The sequence below is a fragment of the Canis lupus genome, chromosome 27 (assembly GCF_048164855.1).
Source record: "Canis lupus baileyi chromosome 27, mCanLup2.hap1, whole genome shotgun sequence".
In the NCBI taxonomy this organism is placed as follows: Eukaryota; Metazoa; Chordata; class Mammalia; order Carnivora; family Canidae; genus Canis; species Canis lupus.
The window spans coordinates 20536850-20563786 of record NC_132864.1 but is presented as its reverse complement, the minus strand read 5'-3'; the positions used below and the strand labels follow the sequence as shown (position 1 = coordinate 20563786).

General features: G+C 46.9%; 1 protein-coding gene across 24 annotated transcripts in view; it reads left to right on the top strand.

Moving 5' to 3' along the window:
• KSR2 (kinase suppressor of ras 2) overlaps positions 1–26937 on the top strand; it is a 446504-nt gene that overhangs the window by 389986 nt on the left and 29581 nt on the right. The window contains exon 25 of one of the 24 annotated variants that reach the window (XM_072802712.1): positions 5307–5610. The exons of the other annotated variants lie outside the window; for them this stretch is intronic. Within the exon in view, the coding sequence (XP_072658813.1) occupies positions 5307–5466 (160 nt within the window). The 3' untranslated portion in view covers positions 5467–5610. Of the gene's footprint in view, positions 1–5306; positions 5611–26937 lie in introns of those variants that run through there. 24 annotated transcript variants of the gene reach the window in all.

Below are 26937 nucleotides of genomic sequence, written 5' to 3'. Positions count from 1 at the left end.
GATGCCGATGTAAACCAGCTAGTGCAGAGGGAAATGGAAACAGGAAAGTTTTTGGGAAAAAAAAAAAAAAGACCAGACAAAATTACAAAATAATTAGGATCTCAGTGGGAAGAAATTTGTTATTAATCTGGTGACAGGAGCCAGGACCAACCTACCTTAGCTAGGTGCCATGGAGACCAGACCAAAGCAAAACACTACCACTGATGTCTCCAGGAGGGCTTCATTAGCAGGAGCCTGATCCCATTGAACTCATCTGGGCCATATTACAGATATGGAGACTGAGGCCAGGAGAAGAAAGTGGGGCTGGGACAGGAACACAAGGTCTCTAGCAATGCACTTGATCCTCCAACAGCTTGAAAACCCTAGCCTCCCCCAATCCTTGTCCATTCATTAATTCAGTCATCAGATACTTAGTAAACACGTTGAGTACCAGGCACTTTGCTGGATACCAGGGGATGACGGTGAGCAAGACAGACATAGACCCTGTTCTCAGAATGCTGTCATTGTAGTGGGGGAGACAGACTAGTGCTAAGTAATAATGAGACCATTTGAATAGGTCCCAGCATATTGAAGGAACCAAGCCAGAGCAGTGCTATAGAGAGACTTGGGGATGGAGTTATTTTAGGTGTGCACTATGGGAGGGAGGATCCAGGCAGCCTCTCTGAAGAAGTGGCATTTGTGCAGAGACCTGAGTGCAAAGAGCCAGCTGTGAAGACATGGGGCAGGGCACACCTAGCAGAGGGAGTAGCACATGCAAAGGCCCGGGGGTAGGAATGAGCAGGGTGTGCTTTGGACCAGAAGGAAGACTGTGGTAGAACATGGTCAGTGAGGACGAGAGGGTGGGAGGTGAGGAAAGAAGCCAGCAGGGGCCAGACTGGAGAGGGGAGTGGTGCTCGAGCCTGGTTGACTTGGGCACTGATGCCTATAGCAGCCCATCAGCTTGGCACCAGCTCATTTGGGGCAAGATTGTTCATCTATAGGAGTCTGGCCCATGCATTGTAGGATGGTTAGCAGGATCCCTGCCCCCTACCCACCAGATGCCAATAGTACCAAGTCCTTAGTTGTGAGAACCAAAAATGTCTTCAGAGATGGCCAAATATCCCCTGGGGCAAAGTCACCCCCAGTCAGGAACCACTCCTTGAGAGTCTCTGGTTTAATTAGTCTGTAGAGGCCACAGGTTTCAGTACAAAACTTCCCCCACATGACTCTACGAGGCACCTGGGAGACCCTCTGCTGTAGGACCTGGAAGCTGACGAGAGGTCTGGATCTTATTATGCTCAGGGTAGCCCTTGGAGGGTTTGTGAGCAGGGTCAGGAACTAATGTCTTAAAGGACAAAAAAAAAAAAAAAAAGAAAAGAAAAACCCAAAATAGAGGGTGGTGGCCCAGGAAGAGTATTTTGACAGCTGCCGAGGCAGTTTATCTGGAGGAGGGAGGTGGGGGCTTGTGGGAAATGCCAGTGTATCTGCCCTGACTTCCCATTCTGGTCGGCGCCGATGACTTCACCAGGCACCAGTGCCTGGTCCCTCATCCCGGCCCGATGCCCTTGGCCAGCCCGGGAAGCACTGCGTTATGACGGCCCTGCGCCGTCGCCCTTCTGCGGGGGGTGCGTCTGTACCAGCAGCTCCACCCTCGTTGTCACTAAGGGTGGGTCAAGGGAGGGAGAAGCCGCCCCATTCTTCCCGAAAGGTTTATCACCATGTCCCAGTGCACTTATTAGCTCCCGCCCCAGCCCTGTCCCTGGAAAGGAAGATGCAGTGTGCTCATGGGCCAGGCGGAGACGACCGGGTCCATCGCGGGGCTCCCTTCCTGGAAGCTAAACGGGGCACAGCTGATCCTCATGTCTGAAACCATCTCCCTGCCTTGAGAGGTATTTATTTAATGTTGATAAAGGCAGAGCCCCACCAAAGACACCAAAACAGCAACAGGTTCCACCAGCCTTCAGCAAGTGCCTTGCTTCGGGCCGGGCATGGTGATGTTATTCCTTTTGTGACTGTGCCCATATTACAAGTGGGAAAACTGGGGTCAGACAGGGAAGGGGAGCCCTTGAACAAGACTGGCAGGACCTGGAATTGAGCAGACATGGATCTGATGTTAGCCCAGCGGCTTCCTTCTTTGCCTCGGGCTGCATCCGCCAGGGCGAGGTGGGTAGGCAAGACTACTACATTGCAGGATTTCCCGGATCACACCAGACTCACCTGCAGGACTTGGTAACAATGCAAGAGCTAGGCTCCCTCCTAGATCAATGAGCCAAAGCCTCTGTCTTTTTAATTAAGTTTTGGAGGATTTGGTACACTGCGTTTTGAGAGCCACTGGCTTATTAAACCGGTTTCATTTTTTTTTTTTTTTTGTAGCTTTGATTCTGTTTATGTACTAACATATCCTGTAAGTTGCTATGGGCCAGCACACACATACACACACACGCCTCTTCCTTATACACTCTACATCACACACTCTTCTCTTTCTTTGTCCTGCTCTTTTTTTTTTTGTCCTGCTCTTTATCTTATAAAACACACACTCACTTTCTCTCTCCCAGCAAAAGACTTGTAGTATTAACAATAACAATTGACGAAGATCCCATAGCCCACAAGCCCCCACCTCCCTCCTCCAATCTTTTCATTGAATCTCCAAATTATTTAAAGCCATGCTTCAGGGCAGCCCGGGTGGCTCAGCGGTTTAGCGACGCCTTCAACCCAGGACCTCATCCAAGAGACCTGGGATCGAGTCCCGTGTTGGGCTCCCAGCGTGGTGCCTGCTTCTCCCTCTGCCTGTGTTTCTGCCTCTCTCTGTGTGTCTCTCATGAATAAATAAATAAAATCTTAAATAAAGCCATGCTTCATAGCGTGGACCCCTGGCTAGCATCACCTCAGAGCTTTTTAGAAAGACAAATATAGGATAAAGAATTCCCTCTCTCCTAATCAGAAGGTCTGGGGGTGGGCCCACTCTCTGAGTTTAAGAAGCCTTCCAGGAAGTCTCTATGTGCTCAAGATCAGAGCCATCGCTCTAAAGAGACCGGCTCCCACTTCCTACCCTGAGTGATCAGGCTTTTCTGCTGCCAAGAGCTGCACATCCTTGAAACCTCCTGCGGCCTCAACGAACCATTTTGCCAGGCGGCACGGATTGGTGAGTGGCTGGGCCCAGGAAGAAGGAGGGCCCAAAATGTCCCAAAGTGAAGACCAGCAGGGGCTTGAGAGCCACCCGTTAGCTTCAGTGCTAACGCGTGTTCACAGATGTGCATGGGACCCTGGCTGAGTGCCTGGCTGCCTGCTAGGTTCTCAGAACACAGTTCCTATTGTCCTACAAAGACTTTCCATTCCAGCAGAAAAGACGGTCAGTAACAAATTAGACAAGTAAGATAACTACAGCATTGCCTTAAGAGCTGTGAAGACCACAAATGGAGGATGGGTCAGAGTGACAGGAGGGCTACTTTGAGGAGGGGTTGAGAAGAGGTGTCTGGGGGAACTGACATTTGCACTGAGACCTAATGAAGAGGAGCAGCAGGGAAAGAGTGGTCCAGGCGGTGGTACAGCAGGTGCAAAGGCCCTGAGGTGGGAATGAGACAGGCACATTTGAAGACCAGAAGGAAGTATGTGAATGACTACGGGGAGGCAGGAAGGAGGCTGCAGGGCTTCAAAGGTGTGAATAAAGGTGTAGAATTTATTCTATTGCAGGGGGAAGCCAATGAAAGATTTTAAACAGGAGCTAATTCACAGCACTCTGCAAGTTTCCTGATGGCCTGGCTGCCTGCTGCCTCCTCTTACACTCTGCTCATTCGTCAATTCAGTGTGTCAAAACTCATTTGGTTGAGAGCAGTGAAAGCACCAACCTAGCCCAGCCCCAAAGAATGCAAGCAGAGGAAATGGGATTCTGGGGTGCCCTGGACATCGCTGTGGTGTTTCCACCTGAGTGGGGCTTCAGAATAGGTGCCTGAGTGGTTCCTCTGTGTTTGGGAACACCAAAAACTTAAGAGGCTTTTTCAGGGGTGGGAATAGGAGGGATCAGGACAATAAGGGGCATTCCAGAGACATCTTGTCGTGAGAGAGGGGTTTGGGATATACACCCCGGGAAAGAGAAGGACTTCCCCACTGCTTTCAGGAAGATTTTTAAAAATTTCTCATTGGGCAAGTGTCCTCAGTCGCTGGGTGCCCAGAGTCTGAATGCAGTTGTGATGTCATGTGAGGTTGGCTGGATTTCACCCACCCCCCTACTCCAACAACCCCTTGGGGCAAGGTAGTAATGAAATGCCGTGGGGCCTCATTTGCACAGCACTCTAAGTCTGGTAAATATCAGGAGCTTTTTAATAGACCACGTCCAGCTCCGAATCAGTTCTTGTTTTTTGTGCTTTCAAATATAACAGCGCCAAGCTGCAATATTTGACAGACAAATAGAGGACCCTGCCTTCTAAGACAGTAGTAACTCCATCCCCGAATGAGATTTTGACTTCCTTTTCCAGTAACTCTGTACTTGTGGGCTTTCTGATTTCTTCCCCCCTTTGGGCCAGTTTGATTGTCCTAAATATAACATACAAGAGTGGGGGTGGGGGGGCGCTGAGCACATGAAGATTCCGCCCCCCCATCATCTAGTGGAATCGTCTTCCTTTTATGTTCAAAAAGCTGAATTGCTTTTCCTTTATAAAGCACAGCTGAAAAGGTTTTTTGTCTGTGGCTGCCTTTAATTGTGCTGGAATGTGAAGCACCCCGGGACTTTTGTGAAGGAAGCGCTATAAATGCACTGCATCATTATCATCATTATTATTAACATCATCTCATGTACATTGCATATGCCTGTTGGTAAATGACCATATGACCAGCAGAGGAGTTGCCTGGGTGAAGGCTTCGCCACTGGCCACCACATTCCTAAAATCTCAAAGATTCTAAATTACTGTGTGGGCCATCTGTTATCACTTAAAAAGTCACTTGGGCGTCTTATTAGGCAAGTGATAGCTTATGGAAAATACAGAGCAGCAAAAAGAAAATGAAATTCACCTGTAAGGTCTACAGCCAGAGGCAATCACATTAACATTTTGGTATATATCTTTGCAGGCAGGTTTCTCAATATATATATGCAGTTTCCATATATATATATGTGTGTGTGTGTGTATATATATACAAACTGATGGTTTGTATTTGTCAGGGTAACAGTAGCTGCTGTAACAAATAAGTTGTAAAGCATTAGATGGCTCTACACAATGGAAGTCCATTTTTTGCTCACATGGTAAGTCCAAGATGGGTGTTCCTGGAATGTAGGTGGCTTTTCCTCAGGTGTGGAGGGATCTAAGGCCAATCTCAACTTTTGGATCCAACCCTAGGGCTCAGAGTGCTCTGCATCTAGCTGGGGAAAGAAGAAAGTACATAGAAGTTGTGTGGGATGTTTTCCATGAGCCATACTTACGAGTGATGCACATTCATTCTACCTGTGTTATGGGCTGGCACATTTCCTTGACCACACCAGGCTGTAAGGGAAGCTGAGGAAGAGCCAATTGTACTCCCAGGAGGAAACTGACATGGGTTTTGGTGAAGAGCCAGCAGATCTTTGACTACGCACACTTTTATGGATAGATCTTCTATCCCATGAAGATAGACTCATCTGGCAATCCTGTTCTATGACTTTGTTACTTTCACCAAATATATGTATGAATGCTCCATTTTTTGGATTTTGGTTTTTTGCAAATTTCTTTACTGTTGTGTGCTTCTGTTTCCTCACCTATAAAATGGGATGACCCTTTTCCCTCCTGCAAGGTAGAAATAAGAATTAGAGATCAAGCTATAGCTTAATGCCTCCAATAGCCAGAGGTGCTCAATACCTTGTATCTCCCAGTTGCTATGATAATAATGATGCTACTCTAACGATGATGGCAATAATGATAGTGATAGCAATTAACAGTAGTGTATTTCCTCCCGGGTGCCAAGGCATCCCTGGCACTACAAGCAGCAGGTGTTTTATGTTTATTATAACATCAAATGATACAAGGTGATGCCTACAGGTTGACCCCTTGGACTCATGGCCCAGTGCTGCTCCTGGCTTGTACCTTGGCCATGTTACTTAACCTCTCTGAGCTTTGACCTGTCCACAGGGAGATGTTGACAAAGGAGCTGGATATCCTGGTCTCTAGCTCAGAGAAAGGTTGAGGCTGGAAATAACCATGTGTGAGTCATCTGCAAAGAAGTGGTGATTGAAGCTGTGGGCTTCTGTGGAAGCTGAGGTCACCCAAGGACAGAGCCTAGAGCACCTCCACCCGCACAGGGTGCCTTGGTGGGGAAGGGTCACCATGCACAGGGGACTGAGAAGAAGCTGGCAGGACTAGAGGAGCCTAGAAGAGCATGAGGCCCTGGAGTCAATCCAAAGTGGTATTGCATTGCCCACCTCCCCCCCTCCCCATTCCCTGGTACGCCATCGCTGTTTTGTTTTCATTAGAGCACTTCTCACCATAAGATAATATCTTCCTCTGTTTGCTTGCTTTTTGTCTCTTTTCCCTACATCCTTTCCCCCACCCTAGAACATAAGCCCTAGGAAAGCTGGACCTCAGCTATTTGGCTCACCTCTGCATCCCCAGTCTCTAAAACAGTGGGTCCTCCTTAAATACTTGTTGAATGAGTGAATAACTATTTCCAAAAATATATTCACACACATTATCACAGCCTGCTCCTCTAGGCAAGTGTAGCAGCAAACAATGAATGGTACTGTTTACTCGGAATCACTGAGAAATGAGTGGGACATAAGTAAAATGTAGTACAAACTGGTGGGGGGGGGTGGCTATAGGATGTGGGGGAATTAACAGGGACCAAAAGCAAAAGATGCCAACTATGTGATGTAAGTGAGAATACAAAAAGAGACTGGGTGTAATGGTGGAAATGAGGAAGGGAAGGCATGGCCCCTGCACCCTGATGCTCACAGACAGGTAACTGGATGATTCTCAGTGTCACAATCTCTGCAATAGGATCCTGGGGAGCTGTGGGGACCTGGAGCTGGCCCCTTTTCCAACCAAGGAACCGGCCAGAGGGACAAGAAGGTATTGGCATTCCTAACAGCCAAGAACTGTAATGCAGAGGGCTGGCGTTGGGAGGGAACAAGACAGGGAAGAGGCAGCAGAGTCAGCAGCTGGAGTATAGGACCCATTTGGGTACTAGCAAGAGATAAGAAGCTGGAGATAGTCTGAAAGGACCTCATGGGCCAAGCTAAGGAATCTGGACTTTTCTCCCAGAGGCAGGGAGTACTACCCAGAGTTTTAGCCAGAGGAGTAACACAGTCCAGTTCACATTTTAGAAAGACCACTTTGGGGTGATCCCTTTCCTTAGAGGAGCTTGCAGCAGGACTGTCCATCTGTTCCCCGTCCCCCCTCCAAAAATGGTGTGGACAGCATTAATCCTCCTCGGACATCAGTGGGAACAAATGTGGGTTTTAATGCCCTAGGTTCTAAAAGATACTTGGCATGACTCCCTGAGGGGAGAGAGCAACAGCAAGCTGGCAGTCCTCTGGAAACAAAGGCATTTTCAACAGCTTTCACTATTTACCCAAGTTAAAAATAGCCAGCTGTGCTCCCATGTTTTGAAGGCAAGTGTGGGCAACATCAGGTCCTTAACATGTGTTCCAGAAACCAGAGGGATGGTTTCCTCAGCTTTGCTGGCAGGCCATGGTTAAACAGACTCAGGAGCATGGGGGCAGCTTTGCGGAGTAAATCAGGGTTGTAATTAAAAGCTGGTTTTCTGCGATCTGATCGGCCTGCGTGCAAATACTGGATTTTCTGTCTTTTGAATGGGTTTAGTGACTGTCTGAAGTAGGTACATTCAATTCCCCCATTTATGGATGAGGAAGCAGATGAAGCAAGGTGGCTACGGTTACATAATGCTGGGGATGGTCAGGATTCGAACTCAGGATTGTCTAATTCAGACCAGAGTTCATAACAAACCACTCCCTCCTGTTCTTTCCCTTCCCAACTCTAAGTCCATCCTTCTTTCTAATGCCCCTTGGGCCTCTGAGAACCTTGATCTGCTGGTCCTCACCCCTGGGCAGGGGGAAAAAGCTGACCTACCTCCAGGTCCTGTTCATTTGTCTGAACCACCAAACTTACCTGGCTTATGACTTGTTGAGTGGCCAGGTGCAAATTGTAACCCTGGCATGTGTCCGTCCCCTCCCCTCTCCTTGTGGTGGCCTCCAGGGTGGTGTGGGTGGGTGGAGAGTGGGAAGTGTCAGATCAGTATGTTTTCACTGCTCTGGGAACTTGCTGGGCCCTGGGCTTTGCTTTGATGTATTCCCAAACTGGTTATGGTTGCTTGAGCACTTCTCAGCTTCTGCTTTGTCCCTGCCTGGTCATGTTTAAGATAATTAAGCCCATAAATCAAATAATAAATAGATATTGACTCTTTGTCATGGACTATATCAGGATTGATTGACCAGTGGGAATACTGCTTTCCTCAATCAATGGGGAGCCAGGGGGATAAATAAATCTTGATAATGACTGGCAAGAGGAAAATCAATAGGTATATTAATATATGCATTGGGAGCCTATATCTTTGAATGTGAAATAAGAGTTTGTTTTGGCAGAAGAGGGAGAACCCGGGAGACGGAGCAGGACGAGACAGACAAACAGTATCCCTAGATGCAGGCATGGTACCTGGCACACCTTGGGTACTTTTTTTTTTTTTTTTTTGGTGAACTACAGAGATCCAAGGAAAGGTCTGCTTTAAAGAGAAACGGTATTTAGTATTTTTTTTCCATTCTCTGAATGTTGAGTGCTCAGAAATCTCGTCTGCCTGTGGGCTGCACCCTCCTCTGGAAGAAAAGAGAGGATGGAAAGCCTGGATGTGATGGGGAACGGAGACCAGGCTGCTTAGTGGCTGGCAACCCCCACCAAGGAAGAGATTGCTGAACTCAGTCAGGGACAGGAAGCAAAATCAAAAGTCTGGTTGGCACATTGAGCATAAGGTACCTCTGAGCCTTTCAAGAGGTGACGTCAGGTAGGCATTTAGATAAATGGCTGTTCAGAGTGCAGTTCTGGACGTGAGGCCCAGAGCTGGCAGTCATCTGTGCTATGAGAAACGAGGAACCAAGGGCCTGGAGCAGCACTTCTCCAAGTGGAACTCCTGGGTGGGGCCTGAGAATTTGCATTTTTAACTGGTTCCCAAGTGATGCTGACATTGTAGGTGTAGGAACCCCACTTTGAGAACCAGTGAGGGCAGTGGGGAAAGATGTAGGTGAGAAGAAGGTAGAGTGTGCCTATAAGGAAGCCTGATCAGGAGGGGCCAGAGAATCGAGGAGAACCAGGAGGGTGTTATCGTAGAAGCCCAGGGCAGACAGTATTTCAGCAACGGAGAGTGGTCAGCAGTCTCAGATGCTGCTATAGAAAGACCAGGCGAGATGCAGCTGGAAAAGTGTTCCCTGGAACTCCTGCAGCCTCAATATTTTGTTGGGTTGTGGCTTTCCACCCATTGGCAGACTTCCCTGTTTACCTGTCCAGGGATGTTTGACTGCCCCACCTGTGCTCCTAGGTGTACAGCATGTGAACTTCCAGGTTAGGGCCGAGGTTCACGTGGGAATGGAGCTCTTTACCCTCTGAACTGGAAGGATGGTGACGATTTTAGTGATGCTAGTAATAGTTTCAGAGGGGGCTGAGGCACACAGCTGGAAGATCCATTCCCAGGAACAGCAGGAAAGAGCTGAAATTCATCAGAATGGCTGTACGGATTCACCGAGGCTGGAATAGAGTCCGCTCCGGGGAGTGTTCTTTCTGGGCACGGCACAGCATTGTTTTCAAAACCAATCCTTGATGTTCAGCATAACTAAAAGGAAGGAAGGGAAGTTGGTTGCTTGGTTGAATCCTTGTCGATATAAGAGAGGGCTTTGTTGTGAAGTGGCACTCTCGATGTCAAGGGGAACTTGTTTGTTGAGCTTCTACTGCGTGCTGAGTTCTCTGCTAGGTACTTTAGAGCTATTGCTTCATATAATTGTTGTCCACATTTTACAGATGAGGAGGCTGGGACTTTGGGAGATGAGGTGGCTCATCCAAAGACCTACAGCTAGTGTGAGTCTGAATCAGGCAATACCGTTGACCTCTCTGATCCTTAAGGCTCTCTTGAGCCTTAACACTACCAGGCTCTACTGTGTCATCTTAAGAACAGACATAATTTTGTGTTCGAATATTCCTTGTGACTGTTCTCCAAGGCTCTCTGAATGAGTTTCATAGATCACTGTCATGCTCTGGTCGCTTCTCTCATCCTTGGGTATGGAGTAAAATTTTTTTAAAGATTTTATTTATTTATTCATGAGAGAGAGAGAGAGAGAGAGAGAGAGAGAGAGAGGCAGAGACACAGGCAGAGACACAGGCAGAGGGAGAAGCAGGTTCCACGCAGGGAGCCTGATGCGGGACTCAATCCCCGGTCTCTAGGATCACACCCTGAGCCAAAGGTGGTGCTAAACCGCTGAGCCACCCGGGCTGCCCAAGTATGGAGTAAAATTTATGGGGATTTTCCCTATATAGAAAATTTAACTGGGGTGGGGAAGCATTCTTGCATGTTAAAGTCAAGAATCTGTATATCTCCCAGTGCCCGGCCGCGTGCGTCATCAGAAAGTACAAGCCGACAGTCACCAAAATAAGCTCCCAAAACTCTCGGTTTACTAGTTGTCTGGATCTGAGTAATTAGACTTTAATACAGGTTTGTCAATGTAAGTTTTTCGTTTGGACTGGTAATTTTTAAGCCTTTCTGAGCCTCACTTTTCTGTATCTGTGCAATGGAGATTATAGGCCCCTACCTTGTGGGTAGGGATTGTTGAGGATTAAGTGGGTTTCTACATATAAGGCACTAAGCCTGTTACACCTTGTAGAAATTGGTAATGGAAAGCCTCACTAAAGTGGACTCAGGATGCTGGCAGGGAAGGCTGGAAGGGGGAGCTGTGCCACTCAATGTCAGTGGCAGGAAGAATAATCAATTTACAGACCCCTAACAAAAGAATCTCCACAGGAAAGAATCATCAATCCAGACCCCAGCAGGGAGAGATGTACATTGCTTCTCCTACAAGGATCGACTAGCCCTGGAACTCAGCTGATGAGCAACTCCTCACCCTGAACCCTTGCTTCTCTCCTCTGGACTTTCCTTTCAAAACAACCCCTCCCAGCTTCCGCTTCCTTCTCCATAAAATAACGTCCTCTTTGTTTGTTGGACTTGCCTATGGCTTTGCCGTAGCTTGCTTATCCTGGGTTGCAATTCTCTGCTATTTTGCTGTTATAAAATAATGGGTGTTTTATTTTTAAGGCTAATAACATGAAGTTCTATGTAAGTATTGGCAATTCTCGTTGCCGCAGTGATTATTACTAGTAGCCCTGCATCGTGAGTATGCAAGGGGGCAATGCAAATACCACTCTTGTCATATGCTACAAGAGGAAGAACTTTGGACATGGAGTTATGAGTCCTGGCTTTGTCACATGCTGGCTGTGTGACCTTGATCAAATCACTCCCCCTCTCTTAGCCTCCGTGTTTTCATCTATAAAGTGGAGATAACCATGTATGTTTCCCTGGGTGGCTAGGAGGAGCGTATGGAATGGCAAGACTGAAAACTGGGCATGAAATGGCCAGAATTAGAGAAATGTGCACTAGTTTTTAAAATTGTCTAATAATAACAGTTTATGAAGCATTGACTACATGTCTGGTGGTGATCTAAGCACTTTGACTTTTCCCAGCTACCAGGTGAGGTTGGTACTTCTGTACTGGTGGAGCTGGGATCAGGGCTCCTGTCTGCTGTTGTCAAAGTGGGTATACATAAACACTTTATTGGGGAGGAGGATTTTCTTCTTGAACTGGCAGGTGGCAGTGACCCAAGTTTCAAGCTGGGGCTGCAGCTGAGGGGAGCGGCAATCAGTGTCCCCTTCCTGGGGTCCAGTACTTCAGTGGTCTCCCGGGCAGACCATCCCTCTACCATGACTGACAGATGAGAAATAGGGCCACGGGTCTCAGCTGTCCTCTCCTTTTGACAGAAACAGAGAGTCTTGGAGTTGGGAAGTTGTTCTTGCCTCTAATCAAAAGGCTCGTCTCTGAGTCCTCTTCAAAAGCAGATTCCATTTCTTGTAGGTGTTCAAAAGACCCAAAGGAATGCCGAGCAGGAACAGACCCAATATCTTCAAAGGCAAGGAAGGAGTCCCAGCCATCTTCAGACTTTCCCCAGCTGGAGCCAGTCCCTCCTAGGCAACTATTAGTACAGCCTTTTGGGACTGAGGCCCAGATCAAGGATTTTCAGTGGACTTGTCTGGAGTTTATGTAGACCACTGGGGCATGTCCCTGCATGTCTGGCACCCAGGTCCGATCTCTATCTAAGCAATAGAAGTGCTTCTGACAGGCTCTCAGGCAAAAGATGCTGTACCTTAGCCCAATGGGCTATTATTATTCATCTTGTTAACTCACTGTTTCTTGGGCCCAGCTGGCCTTGCACGCGTTCCTCCTGTTGGAATTCTGCTTTCCCTGCCCCACCCTCTTCCTCTCCAGCTTTCAGCCTTGGTGCTGGGATATCCCTGGGGCTTATCTCACTCATCCAGTTACAGAATATGGAGGTGGAAAATGAGTGCTGTTGACATGGCATCTGGAGGGATGGGCCTTCCATTATGTGCTGTGTATGGCAAGGGAAGGGCCGGAAGGGAGCCAAAAGTTCAAATACTACTTCTGCTGTGACCTCAGACAAACCTTTAACCTTTCCAGCTCTCAGTTTGTCTGTTTGTGAAATGATTAGAACATTACCTACTTCATCTTTATCTGGGTCATTTTCCTCCTTGACTGGGCCTGGTTTGCCTAAGTTGAACCCTTAGGAGTGAGTGACCACTCATTTATCCATCTATCCATCCATCTATCCACCTTTCCACCCATCTACCCACCCATCTATCCATCCATCCATCCATCCATCCATACTCTCCTCAATTCATCCATCCATCCATCCATCCATCCACCCATCCACCTTCTCATCAATTCATCTACCCATATCATACCCCCACCCCTCTTTACAGATGTACCCATCCAACATCACCACCCTTCCTTCCCGCACCCATCCAGCATTTGCCCTGTCTTCCCCATCCATTCATCCATCCATCCATCCATCCATCCATCCAACATCCATCTGCTCAAGTACCCTTCTTCCTACCAACTCATCCTCCCATCTCCTGCCTAGATATTCATATGCCCATCCACCTACTCATAGCCCATCTACTCATATAGAATGATCTAGCCATCTAGCCATTCAGCAAATGGTTGTTGAGAACCCATTAGCACTGGTAGGCACTGGGAATGAGAGTTTAGAGCTTTCCTTCTGAGACCTGTTGGAGTCAGACAGTGTGTCATAATTAAAGCCAGCTCCTTGGAGCAAAGCAAGGGTAGAGTAGGGAAACATCCATAGACGGTAATCGCAGCAGACTGCACGCCCATGGAAATGAACTGTGGGTGGCACATTCCCAGATATGAAAAGAAAACAGACCATCTAAACAAAAAACAGGCAGCAAGGCTGAAAGAATCATCTCTGCCTCCTGTTTCCTTGCCTTTGGTCTTATTTTTATGGGATTCTGTGCTGATGAGCATGGAAGCAGAGACCCTGGAAGTACCTGGAGGTCTTGGGCTGGTGGGGATGGGGAGAAAAGATGCCAATTTAGTAGGCTCCAATGTAGCTTAGCACATTTTCTGAAGGTTGGAGGTGGGGAGAGGGATGAGTGGCAGGGCTGTTCCCTGCCTACTTTACACCCCATTAACTCCCAACTTGTAATAATGTATCAGTGGCAGGCTGGAGTTGAGTTATTCATTATTTATAGAGAAAGAGTTTGCTAAGCAAATCAGCAGTTCAAACAAGATCACAGGGGGGTAGATTTAACCCACTCAAAAAAAAAAAAAAAAACAACCAGAGTAGAGCCTCAGCACAATCACTGGCTGCAGGCAGATGGAACTGCTGGGGACAGACGGACACCCACTGGCCTTAATGGTTCCTGCCTTGTAATTCCAGAAACCTTCACTTTATTTCTAAGTGGTCTTTCTCTGAGGAACGCATCTCCTCCCCTTCTCTGCTCCATCTGGCCCGGTTTCGACAACTGGTTCTGTGTTGCCTTTCAATACTGCAGTAAAAGGCTCCAGTCAACCCTGGTAAGAATATCTTTGGGAGTCAAGTGTCAAAACCAGGTCTCTTGAACTCCTTCCCCTGTGTAAGATGAATGGCCACGGTTTTCTTTAAATGTCTTAAAGATCTCTGGTCCTTTCATCTAAGGACATCCTCTTGGACTTGAAGTTGGGACACCTGCTTTCCCATCTGGGTGCTGGATGATGCCAGGTCCTCCACTTCCTTATCTGTAGAATGGGCACACTACATGCATATGCTATACATACATCCCTATGCTATGGAGATATTTGAAGCAGGAGATTAAACCGGACAGTGTTTTGTAAACCAAAAAAATTTTTGAAACAGATGTGAGGGCAGATCATTTTTTAGATGGATGTCAATGAAAATGAGAGGCATTGTTTTTTGTTTTGTTTTGTTTTTCCTTTGAGTGAAAAATGAGTTGTTTCCATTTTTCTAGTAGTTCTGAACGTTGGCTTAACATTGGGATTATCTGGGGAGCTTTTTAAAATTTAATTTTTAATGAATGATGTTGGGACTCCACCCCAAAAAAGGTCCTGATCCAAATGTTCTGGGGTGGGACCTGGATGTCCTTTCATTTAAGCTCTCCAGGTAATTCCATCATGGAACCAGGATTAGGAACCACTATACAATTCCCAGGTGAGCCATGTTCAACTTCTCCCCTGACCTGCGCCCAAATCCCTGTTCCATTGTAACAGGGACCCTGGAGTCTTAACCTCCTGGCTGCTATGTTCTTTAAAAAGGACAGATTATGTCTCAGTTATCAGAATTATTAAGAGGAATAAATCCGACAACATAGGTAAAGTATGTTTCTTTGATGCCAACAGCACAGCTTGGGCTTGACAACTGATAGCTAACATCACTGTTGTTACTTCTCACGGGTTGGCCAATAAAATACCAGTTTCAAGTAGCTTTTGGGCTTCCTTGGGACAAAGTTCAGAGATAAAATTCAGTTTCTAAAGAGCAGCAAAAGCTGTGTTAATAGATAGAAACAGTTCTCACCAGAAGACTCGGAATAGCAACAGTAAGGAGAATTACAGTTTGTTGGGTACTTACTAGGTATCAGGGCTCCTGCCAAAGCCTTTACTTGAATGATTTGGGGTCATCTTATAGCTACCCTCCTGAAGTAGGTACAACTATTATTCCCATTTGACAGATGAAAGACCTAAGGTTAGTGCCATCCAGGGAGGAGTCAGGGAAGCTGGGCATTGAGGCCAGTAGCCAAGCCCCAAGCCTCTGCACTGTGAGTTGGAGAGGAGAGAGATAACAACCATGGTGGTCCTGCCCGGGATGGTTAGGCGTGTGCCTGGGCTCATTTCGGTTCTGCCGAAGCGCGGAGACCATTCTCCCACCTTGTCTTTTCAAGAGAACTAGGGCCAAGTATGCTCAGGTAGTCCCTTCCCGTTTCCAAGCCTCCAACCACCACCACCCCTTTCCCGCCCCATAAAATGGAGATGATGAGAATACATGAGATTATGTAGAGGATCCAAGGTGATGCCAGTGAAGGGCTTGAAACAGTGCACATAAGGAGTGCTAGTGAAAGACAGTGATTAGTCCAGCTGTACTGTTTTTCTTGGGGATTTCACAGATCCCAAAACTTACCTCTACCACACTGCTGTGCATCCTTGGGCAAGCTACTTCCCCTCCCTGTGCCCCTACTTTCTTCTTCTGTACAATTAGGACAGCCTAATACCCTGTCCGGTATTAGGTATTAGGATCAGATGGCTGTGGAAAATTAAAGCAGTCTGAATATTCAGATGCTTAGAGTAGCACAGGGCATAGCTAAGTGTTAGCCATGCCACTGTTGTTCTCATTGATTTATTCCTAATTCATTTGTTTTCATTTTTTTCCATATGCTAAAATGTAAGTTCCATGAGGGCATAGGCATTGCTTTTTAACCTATTACCTAAAACAGTAGCTAATACCATAGTAGGTGCTCAATAAATACTTGAAGGTGTGAATGAGGGAGGGAATGAATGTTAGTTCCCAGGTGGCTGATGTATCTCTTAGACTATGCTGGGGTTTGGCTGTACCACCGCTGTGAGCGTCTATTGGCTCTGACATGACATGATGTGATGTGGCTTGGGAGCTCAGCCTTGGCTGAGACTTTGCTCACCTGTCTGTCTGTCTTACCCCCTCCTTTAGAAGAGATGGCCATTCCCTGAGTCACCCAGACATGACACTTGGCAGTTACTTTCCCCTGGATTTAGACACTGCCCTGGTCCAACTTTACCTGTCACTCAGGTGATTACCTGTATGAAGGCAATTGCTCATTTGGGCTCTGGAAGTATGCAGAAGGAATAACTGCCTCCCTGCTCCCAGCAGCAGTCTCGGGCTCCCTTTGGCTGGTTACAAGGGACAAGGGTCACATGAAGAGGCCAGGGTAGTGGTAGGTGGAGTCGTGTTGCATGGGACAAGGTTTCATCATTCTGCTATGGAGGACTCTGGAAGGATTTGTATTGGCGCACCGGATGGGGCGCAAACATGGTTTCCTTTTTGAGTCACAAAGCTCATTTCCCTGCTGTGTGCAGAGCAGGTTAGAGGGAGGGAAGTGGAGGAGGAGGCAGGCCAGTGAGGGACCATTGGGTTCATCAACTGAGAAGGGCCCTTAGAACTTCCTGACAGCAGTGGGAGGTCTCCTTGGGCCCCAACACCCTGATGATATTGGGATGATGTCTTAATGATGGCAGATGCTCTCTCTTTGCCTTCTCTGCACCTTTGCCAGAAACCTTCCTCCACAGCCACCCTTCCCCCATGCAGCAGGCTCTGCTCCCTCTTCTGTGCCCATCCTCCCACATGTAGCCTGAGCCAGACAAGGGTCTTTTCACGCCTGCGTCCTCCCCTACACTAGAAGTTCCAGGAGGGCCTGGATTGTCTCTGTGAGCTATGTGACTGACCCCAGAGTCTAGCACTCAGCCTGAGACCCAGGAGTCACCTGTTTATTGTATGAATTTACACCCTGAGTGGTTACTTACAGGGAGACAGGAAATGAACACACTGTTAATTGTTTTTAATCCTTATAAGGAAGAGCAGTATTTTGGTTGGTACTCTCCATGTGCCAGGCACAGCAGTAAGCTCTTTAGATAAATTGTTTAATTTTCAGAACAGTGAATTTGGTTCATTAAATCCAGCTTATGGATGAAATAAATGGAGACTAAGAAAGATAAAGCAACATGTAGTGGTAGAGGCAGGGTTCACATCTAGGCATTTCCTTGACAATTCATGAGGATGGTCCCGTCACTCTTATTTTGCAGATAAGGAATCGAGGCTCAAAGGGGTTAAATCACATGACTCTGTTCCTTGACTGGGAGGCACCAGAGCCTATCCATTCACTCTGAAGCCCGTGAGCTATCTCTGGGCCTCTGTCCAGCTGCTCCTCTTATAGGAGAGAGTCTAAGGTCTGCTTGTCTGCTTTTCTCCTGGAAAGGCCCCCACACCAGGCTTTCTTCTCCCATCTTCCATGTGATTTTTGAAGCTGCACTGGGAGGTGACAGTCAGCTTTGTGGACAACAGGGCTGTTCTGACACCAAGAGGATGGTAGCTCCGAAGCAAACAGACCCTCATTCACATGTGCTAAACAGGAATAGAAATTACAACCTGAAACTGACAACTCAGAAAAAAAAGAAAGAAAGAAAAAAAACAAAAACAATGTTTTCTAAGTGGGAAAAGAGAGGATATTGGCCGGGAAGAGAAATGTCATTTTCAGGCTGCCAAAAAGAGTGTTAACATATGATCTCTCTAGAGATCTACCGATAAAATCCATAGACTAATTCTTCTGGGCTGCCTCATTGAAATAATTTTTGAAATCACATCTGAGAGCCTTGACATTTTGTTTCTAATTTTGATAGAAATGATGTTTTGTTGGCTCAATACGGTGGCATGTGTGTCAACTTTGAAGGTTCCTTCCTAGTTATGGACATTCCAAACCTGTGTCCCCAATCGAAATTTTCAAAAATGGCTTTGTTAATCATTAATGTATGTGTTCCTTCTCTTGGCCGTCCATTCAGCCGCCCAATCCAGCACAGACAAGAAATTCAGCATTATACCAGGGAGGAAGAGGGGAAACACGGGTATGGGCAGGGTATGATGAAAACTCACAGAGAGGAGCAATGGGCTATTTCCTGACAAATAAGACCTTTGAAAGAAGTGGGAGATGAAGGAAGGGTGTTCTTGGTGGAGGGGATTGTGTACTCGAAAGCAAGAAAGAAGGTGCCACATTTGGAAAAGTATCAGTTGTGCAGTTGGATTGAAATAAATGACGCTGGGGCACCTGGGTGGCTCAGCGGTTGAGTGTCTGTCTTCAGCTCAGGACGTGATCCTGGGGTCCTGGGATGGAGTCCCGCATTGGGCTCCCCACAGGGAGCCTGCTTCTCCCTCTGCCTGTGTCTCTGCCTCTCTCTGTGTCTCTCATGAATAAATAAATAAGATGTTAAAAAACAAAAAAGGAAAGTAATGGTGCCAATTTGGTGGGGGGTATGGTGGGTCCCAAAGTCTAAGGTATTTTGACCCGGAGGGACAAATAATCAGTAATAATAAGAGTAGATATCAAGCCTTAGAGTGTGCCAGGCACTGTGCTGAACAGACTGTTGAGTGCCACTTTGTGTTAATGAATGCTCACAGCCAATCATGGGGGTGACTATGATTATTTATCAGCTTTTTATAGATCAGGCTCAGTCTTTGTCCATTCAAGCTGCTATGACAAGACACCATAGAATGAGTGGCTTATAGACAGACATTTATTTCTCACAGTTCTGGAGGCTGGGAAGTCTGAGATCAAAGTGCTGGCAGAGCCAATGTTTAGTGAGACTCTGCTTCTTGGTTCACGGATGACTGTCTTACCCTTGCCACCTCACCTGATAAAAAGAGGCAAGGGGGCCCTCTGGGGGTCTCCGTTACAAGGCACCAATCCCATTCATGAGAGCGCCCCTCTTATGACTTCATCACCCCTTTGAGGGCCCACCTCCAAATACCATTGGCGTGGGGATGAGGTTTCAACAGGATTTTTGGCGTGGACAGGGACATCCAGTCTATAGCAAGCTCCAGGAAGTTTCGTTCCTTGTCCCAAGTTCCCCGGGGGTAAACCACAGGAGCATAAGTCTGCTCAGGCAGGAGTCTGGGGAGGGCTGATGAAACTCACAGAGATGAAGGAGTAGCACGTCTGGGCTCTGGTTTTAGAGGGTGAGCAGCATCTCCACATGCCAGCTCCAGGTTGGGGTTAAACCCTGAGCTTCCATTTCTTCACTGTACAATGGGGCCGACTATACCCACCAACACTCAGCGCTTGCAGTGATGTGATTGATAGCTTCCACACTGGTGGGCAGGATGGTTAGAGACTGGCATGACATCTGAGCTCTGGCCTTGAGCTTGTGAGAGGTCTGGTTGGTCCTAACTCTTTATAAATATCCCAGCCCCCAGCCCGGGCATCCCCTCTTACTGGCCTCCCCAGAGCATCCCAGTGTGCATGCCCCTTGCATGTTGAGGTGGCTGGACCCTTGTGCACTAGAATCTCTGCATCTTTGCCCTGGAAACTTTGTAGACAGGAGCGAGGGATTTAAGGAGGCCTGAGAGGGCAAGATTACCTGGTGAATGACGGGAAGGAATTCTCTTGGTGCCCTGGAGTCAAGAGCTTAAGCAGGTGGGGAAGAACCCCAAATGAACTTGAGTGACAATTTTTGCCCGTCTCTGAAAAATTGGCACAAACTTACATTTTGTTCGTGCACCTTCTAAATTGGGTTTTGGGGAATGACAGGGCTTTGAATTGAAACAGATTACCAAGGTGAGGCTTGGTGACTAATGGAAATATTTGTAATAGGATTACATGGAGTTTTCATCTTTCCCATGAAGATGCAACATTGTCACACGGCAACCTTTCAGGGCACGGAACCTGTGTTTTTAATCTCTCTGGACGTTTATTTTCTGTTTTTAAATGATTGAGAGGTGAGGTCACATCCCTGGGGTGACTTGCTTTCTATCTGTGAGAAGCAGGAGAAAGCTATTAACAAAAACATGAAATTGAATCTCACCGAGCAGATTCCCATTTGCCTCTGCTCTTTGAAACCACTGTGCTGCCCAGTTACGTACAAATGGAGGTGTCTGTGGGCATTTGGAAGAGAACTGTGCTTCTTCAACATCAAGGAAAATGCAGCTCCCATCACAGATCCTGGTTCCCCTGGTGATGTTTATTGTGCTAGTGTGACCCTGGCCAGAGTCTCCTGGTTGCATGTTGCTGTTGTCTCTTTCTCTTTCATGCTCATCTTATGCCCTCACTCATATTGTAACTATGTGATTCAGTGCTATTTGGGGCTGGTGGTACCTATCTTGTGTCCTGGGAAACCCTGATTCATCTAATCCCCAAACCTGCAAACCTCCTCCTCCTTCCTGCTTAGTATATTATTAACCGGGAGCTATGTCAGGATAGGATAGGTTCATGCAACAGTGACAATCAACTCTGAAATTTCCATGGCTCACTCAGAAAGTTTACTTCTCACTCACATAGAATTTGCTGCAGTTTGGGCAATGCTCTGGGGGGTGGGGGTGGGGGTGGGGCTGCCTTCCACGCAGTCCCTCAGAGACCCAGGATATTCCAGTCTGCGGCTCTATCCTATCATCTAAAAAGAGATTATCGATGGGCTGCTCAGTATCCCAGCCAGGAAGTGGCAGGGGTCACCTTTTGTTGGCCAGAACCAGTCAGCCGGTGCTGCCTAACTGCAAAGAAACTGGGCAGCATGGTCTCCAGTGGCACTTGGAGGGAGCATCTCTGAAGCATCTCTGGAATTCAGAGACATGTGGCACTGTCTCTTCCACGCACATTTTCTAATCTAATCCCCCCAGACCTGTGAGGCAGGTTCTGGCTTGTCCATCTGCATTTATTTTAGGTGACTTGCCCAGAAGCTTAAGAGTGCCCAGACTAGGGGCACCTGGTGGCTCAGTCGGTTGAGCATCCAACTCTTGGTTTAGGCTCAGGTCATGATCTCAGGGTCATGAGATTGAGCTCTGTGTCTGGCTCCACGTTCAGTGCAGAATCTGCTTGGGATTCTTTTTGTCTTCTTCCCTCTCTTCCCTCTCCCTCCCCCTCCCCTCCCCTCCCCTCCCCTCCCCTCCCCTCCCTCCCCTCCTTCTCCTCCTCCTCCTCCTCCTCCTCCTCCTCCTCCTCCTCCTCCTCCTCCCCCCCCCTTCTCTCTCTTTCTCTCAAATAAATAAATAAAATCTTAAAAAAAAAAAAAAAAAAAGAATACCCAGACTGGACCTGGAACTTCATTCTGCTCAACTGCAAGTTCTAAGCTCCTAGCCCTGAAGTGCTACTGCCTCCGTGATATGGTCTCTGTCCCCTCCATTCTCTTTCTCTGTTTCCGCCTATAAAAGGAACACTTACTCCCAGCACATTCCCCTGTCTCTAGATCTGTGTCCGTTTCTCCTGGGATAATGAAATGGTAGCTTAAATTCGTTTCTGTCCAAGTGGTCACCCCAGCAGTGCTGCCCGTCCAGCCTGCCTTAGCTCCCCTCAGCATTCTGGCTTTATCTAAAAAGCTTCCAGTGCAAAGGACACAGTGCTTTTTGTCATCAGGCTGGCAGAGACATGGGCTGTAGAAACGGGGCAAAATTCTTTCCCTGATTGACAAGTCTGCAAAATCAGGGGTTTTTCCTATTTCCCAGACCATGGCTCCTTTGTACCTCTGCCAATGCAACAGGAAGAAATGAGTGGGGATTTTTTGTCAACTTCTAATTTTCTTTCTTGAAAACTTTATTATTTTATTTATATATCTCCTAAAATTTGCTCATTTATTTTTTTTAATTTATTTTTTATTGGTGTTCAATTTACTAACATACAGAATAACCCCCAGTGCCCGTCACCCATTCACTCCCACCCCCCGCCCTTCTCCCCTTCTACCACCCCTAGTTCGTTTCCCAGAGTTAGCAGTCTTTACTTTCTGTCTCCCTTTCTGATATTTCCCACACATTTCTTCTCCCTTCCCTTATATTCCCTTTCACTATTATTTATATTCCCCAAATGAATGAGAACATATAATGTTTGTCCTTCTCCGACTGACTTACTTCACTCAGCATAATACCCTCCAGTTCCATCCACGTTGAAGCAAATGGTGGGTACTTGTCGTTTCTAATGGCTGAGGAATATTCCATTGTACACATAAACCACATCTTCTTTATCCATTCATCTTTCGTTGGACACCGAGGCTCCTTCCACAGTTTGGCTATCGTGGCCATTGCTGCTATAAACATCGGGGTGCAGGTGTCCCGGCGTTTCATTGCATCTGAATCTTTGGGGTAAATCCCCAACAGTGCAATTGCTGGGTCGTAGGGCAGGTATATTTTTAACTGTTTGAGGAACCTCCACACAGTTTTCCAGAGTGGCTGCACCAGTTCACATTCCCACCAACAGTGTAAGAGGGTTCCCTTTTCTCCGCATCCTCTCCAACATTTGTGGTTTCCTGTCTTGTTAATTTGCCCCATTCTCACTGGTGTGAGGTGGTATCTCATTGTGGTTTGGATTTGTATTTCCCTGATGGCAAGTGATGCAGAGCATTTTCTCATATGCATGTTGGCCATGTCTATGTCTTCCTCTGTGAGATTTCTGTTCATGTCTTTTGCCCATTTCATGATTGGATTGTTTGTTTCTTTGGTGTTGAGTTTAATAAGTTCTTTACAGATCTCGGAAACTAGCCCTTTATCTGATATGTCATTTGCAAATATCCTCTCCCATTCTGTAGGTTGTCTTTTAGTTTTGTTGACTGTATCCTTTGCTGTGCAAAAGCTTCTTATCTTGATGAAATCCCAATAGTTCATTTTTGCTTTTGTTTCTTTTGCCTTCGTGGATGTATCTTGCAAGAAGTTACTGTGGCCGAGTTCAAAAAGGGTGTTGCCATTTAAAGCGTCCATACAGTTGAGTCGTTTCTAGTATGTATTCGCAAAGTTGGGCAACTATCACCAACTCTAATTCTAGAACATTTCACCACCTCAAAAAGAAAAACCTTGTATCCATTAATGGTCACTCTATACCACCACCCTCATCAACCCCCAACTCCTGGCAACCTGAACTCCCAGTTTTCAGACAAAGAATCCATGGTTTTATAGGAGTATGTCAAAGGCCAAGGGAAATGTAAACACAGAGAGCTTTCTGAGAGGTGAGAGGCTTTGGCACTTCTGCATGGTCATATCTCCCAGGCTCTCCCGACACCAGTCACGAAAACATACCCAGGGATAGACATAGATGAACACATAAATGCAAAGATGCCCCCACACATGTATGCATGGCTACACGAACATGCACGCATGCATGTCCTACCTCATTGCACCATATGCACACACAGATTCACTCACATGTGTACACATGTATTCATGAACACATAAACATATGCACACAGAGAAGAGCACAGGCATCCATAGAAGCAAGAATGTGTACATACATATGGGTACACACAGACATGTGTCATGCCTGTGGCTTTTGACTCAGCTACAGTGATCCATCGTGTGGCAGCAAAGGATCCGTGATTTCCTCTGCGGTGGCCCTGTGAGAGCCAGTGATCTGTAAGGAAGATATTCTAAAGCAATTTGGGATTTGCCTCACTTGGATGAACATTTGTCCTGCTCATCTACTGCCCAGGGGCCGCCAGGGAGGGCTCCAGTGGGGGAACAAGATGTCTCGTTAAGCTCTAATTCTAGTAGCCCTATTTCTGTTGACCCATCCCAGTTTCTTAGAGCAAGGCTGAGTACACATCTTCTGTAGAGTCAGACAGTAAATATTTTTTAAATTAAAAAAAATTTTACTTATCTTTTTCAGACAGTAAATATTCTTAGCTTTGCCAGAGTCTGTTACAAGTACTCAACTCTGCCATTACAGCAAGAAAGCCTCCATAGACAATGTGCAAACAAGGGTGTGGCAGTGTTCCAATAAAACAGTGTTTACTGGGTACTTGGTCTCTTAAGCCTGTGTATCTACACTTTTTCAAATTCTTTGTGAACTCCTAACCTAGAGCAGTGTCAACAACGAGCTTGTTGGATGTGTGCTGGGGTGTCCCATTCTCAAGGAAAGGGAGAAGCAGCAGAAAGGGAGCTTTGGGCAAGCCGATCCTGTTGCCACATCTTGGCCATGAAGGATCCTGGACAAGTCATTCATTCCCTTGAGCCTTTGCTTCCTCATTGGAAAAGTAGGAAGATGAACTGTTCCCCCACAGGGCTCTGGTGAGGCTTATGTTGGGAGTTTGAAAAATGTTGGCTCCCTCAGCCCTCAGCCCTACTCTTTCTATTCCCCAAAGAGGCCATGTAGCTTAGTGGCTGAGAACAAGACGCTGCTGTCAGACAGACAACGGGGGCGGGTAGCCAGTTCTGCTCCGTAGGTGTCCTCTACATGAGCTGAGCCAGAGACTTGACCTCTCTGGGTCTCAGTTTTCCCATCTGAAATAGCTATTGCACTTCCCTAATAAGGTTGAAGTCAGGAGTGCATCTGTTTGTGACCTTTGAACGACACAGGTTTGAACCACAGTTTCATTTATATACAGATTTGCTTCTAGAAATACAGTATAACAGAGGTATTTTCTTTATGGTTCTCTTGATACTTTCTGTCTAGCTCACCTTATTGTGAGAATACATATATAATGTATACAGCATGCAAAATATGTGTTCGTCGACTTTATGTGATCTGTAAGGCATCTGGTCTGTTAAGTTTTGGGGGGGAGTCCAAAGTTACATGGGGTTTTCAACCATGTGGGGAGTTGGTGCCCCTGACTGCCGTGTCGTTCAAGGGTCAACTGTAAATAAGATCATTCATGTCAACCTCTTATCAGAGTGCTCGTGGGAAGGTTCTCAGTGAATGATATTGATGAGTTTTTTTCACTTCTGTCTTTTTTTTTTTATTGGAGTTCTATTTGCCAACATATAGCATAACACCCAGTGCTCATCCCATCAAGTGCCCTCCTCAGTGTCCGTCATATTGATGATTCTTAGGAGGCAGCATGGCTCTGAGGCTGCAAATGCAGAATTTAGCCTCAGGCAGATCTGGAGGTTCAAGCCTGGCTGTACCACTTGAAGCACCACCTTGGGAAATTCTACTTTCCTCTGCATTTTGGTATCCCCATTTCTTCCATGAAGGAGATGGACCCAGTGATCTATAACACTAGTTTATAGCCTGAATTCTAGAACTTTCTATACATGTTTTCTTACATCATGGCCAGGTAGGTGCCACATTGAGGTCCATCTCCTGGGAAGGTGGACTCTCCCGTCCCCCTGCTGCTACCCCTCCCCACCTCACCATCTCCCTCTACCCACTTGGGTGGTGGGCCCCATAGGCAGAAAGGACACAGCAGTTTGTGGGGTGATGCATATAACTCATTGTCTGCTCCTCCTCCTCCTACCAGACACACAGTTATTTTTAAAAATCAGGTCATTGACTCTGCCCTCTTCATTAAGAATTGAACTTTTCCAGGGAGAGAGCGCTGTTGGGGTTTTCAGGTAAGGACCAGTCACTTGCTGCATGCTCAGAATGTGCTAAGGCCTGTGCAGAGGACAAGGCGCAAAAAAATGCTTCCTGCCTTGAAAGAGTCACAGCTGGACAGCCTTCCGAGCAAGGCCAAGGCTGAGCTGCTTGGAGCATGGATGCAGTTCATGCATTCAGCTACCTGCCCCCATCCTCATTTTAGTCTGTGGCCAGCTCAGTATTTTCCAAACTGTCTATAGGATAAACATGCATGTGGTTTCATTGCAGTCTGACTCAGAGGTGCCTTTTCCCCCTTTTTCTCTCGTTTTACAAAAGTAACGTGTTTATTGGGAGAAAAAATGAGAAAAGAGAGATAAGCAGCAAAGGAAAAAAAAAAAACTTGTAAAGCTCTAAATCCCACTACCTGGAAATAACCCTGCTGACACCTTGGAGTCTGTCCTCTCTGGATTTTTAGTGTGTATAAATTAGGTGGTATGCATATACATTTTTTAAATGGTAGTTAAGTTTACTGTTCAGCTTTTAAAATATATATATGGTCTGGTCAGGGAGCAGCAAGAACTGATGTGTTATGCGATCCAGCTCTGGAAGGCAGGGCCAGTGGTCTGTGTGGTCTTTTGGTACCTTGCGCAGACAGGGAAGAGGCTGCATGCTTCATCAGTGACTTACCCTGGCTTGGCCCTGGGTCTGTTTCATGTGCTAAGCCAGGAAGAAGGATCTGCCCTGGCACTAAACACAGCTCTTCCAGCTACAGTGGGTGATGGGAAGAAGGAAGGTGGTAGGAACCATGTGTTGGTTCATTCACTTGTCCTAGGAGCATTTCTGGAATTCCTCCCCTGGGCCTGGCTCAGCTACATGCTGTAGGGGTGCATCCAAGAGCTCTAAAGACCCCCTCAAATGGTCCACCCTTATTCGGCCTGCCGTGATTATCTCCAGGTGGTGGCTAGGAATTCACAAACAGAAACAGCAAGTGGACTGTCAGGCCAGACTTGGGCTGGCCCTGAATTTAGAGGGTTGAACGATGGTTGAGCTGGGGGGTTTAGGGGGAAAGGGTGTCTCAGCTGAGCTCAGTGGATGAAGTTTCTTAGAAGTTGGGCCATCCTGTGTGGGTTCAGCTCACTCCTCTTGGCCAAATCATTTTTTCCCAAGGGATCTTCTAAAATCCTGGAAAGGTGTGGTGCTTTCAGACCTGGACTCAAATCCAGAGCCTGTCACCTACTGAGTGTGGGACCTGGGGCTGGTGCCATAACCCTCCTGCACATGAATTGCCTTGTTTGTAATCTAGAGGCCTGAGAAGTGCTTAGCTCAGTGCCTTGTCACAGAGAGCCACGTAACAGAGACCATTGTTCCATCTTGTCTCATTTCCAAGCAGTGCCAGTTAGTTCCTTCTCAAACTAGGGGC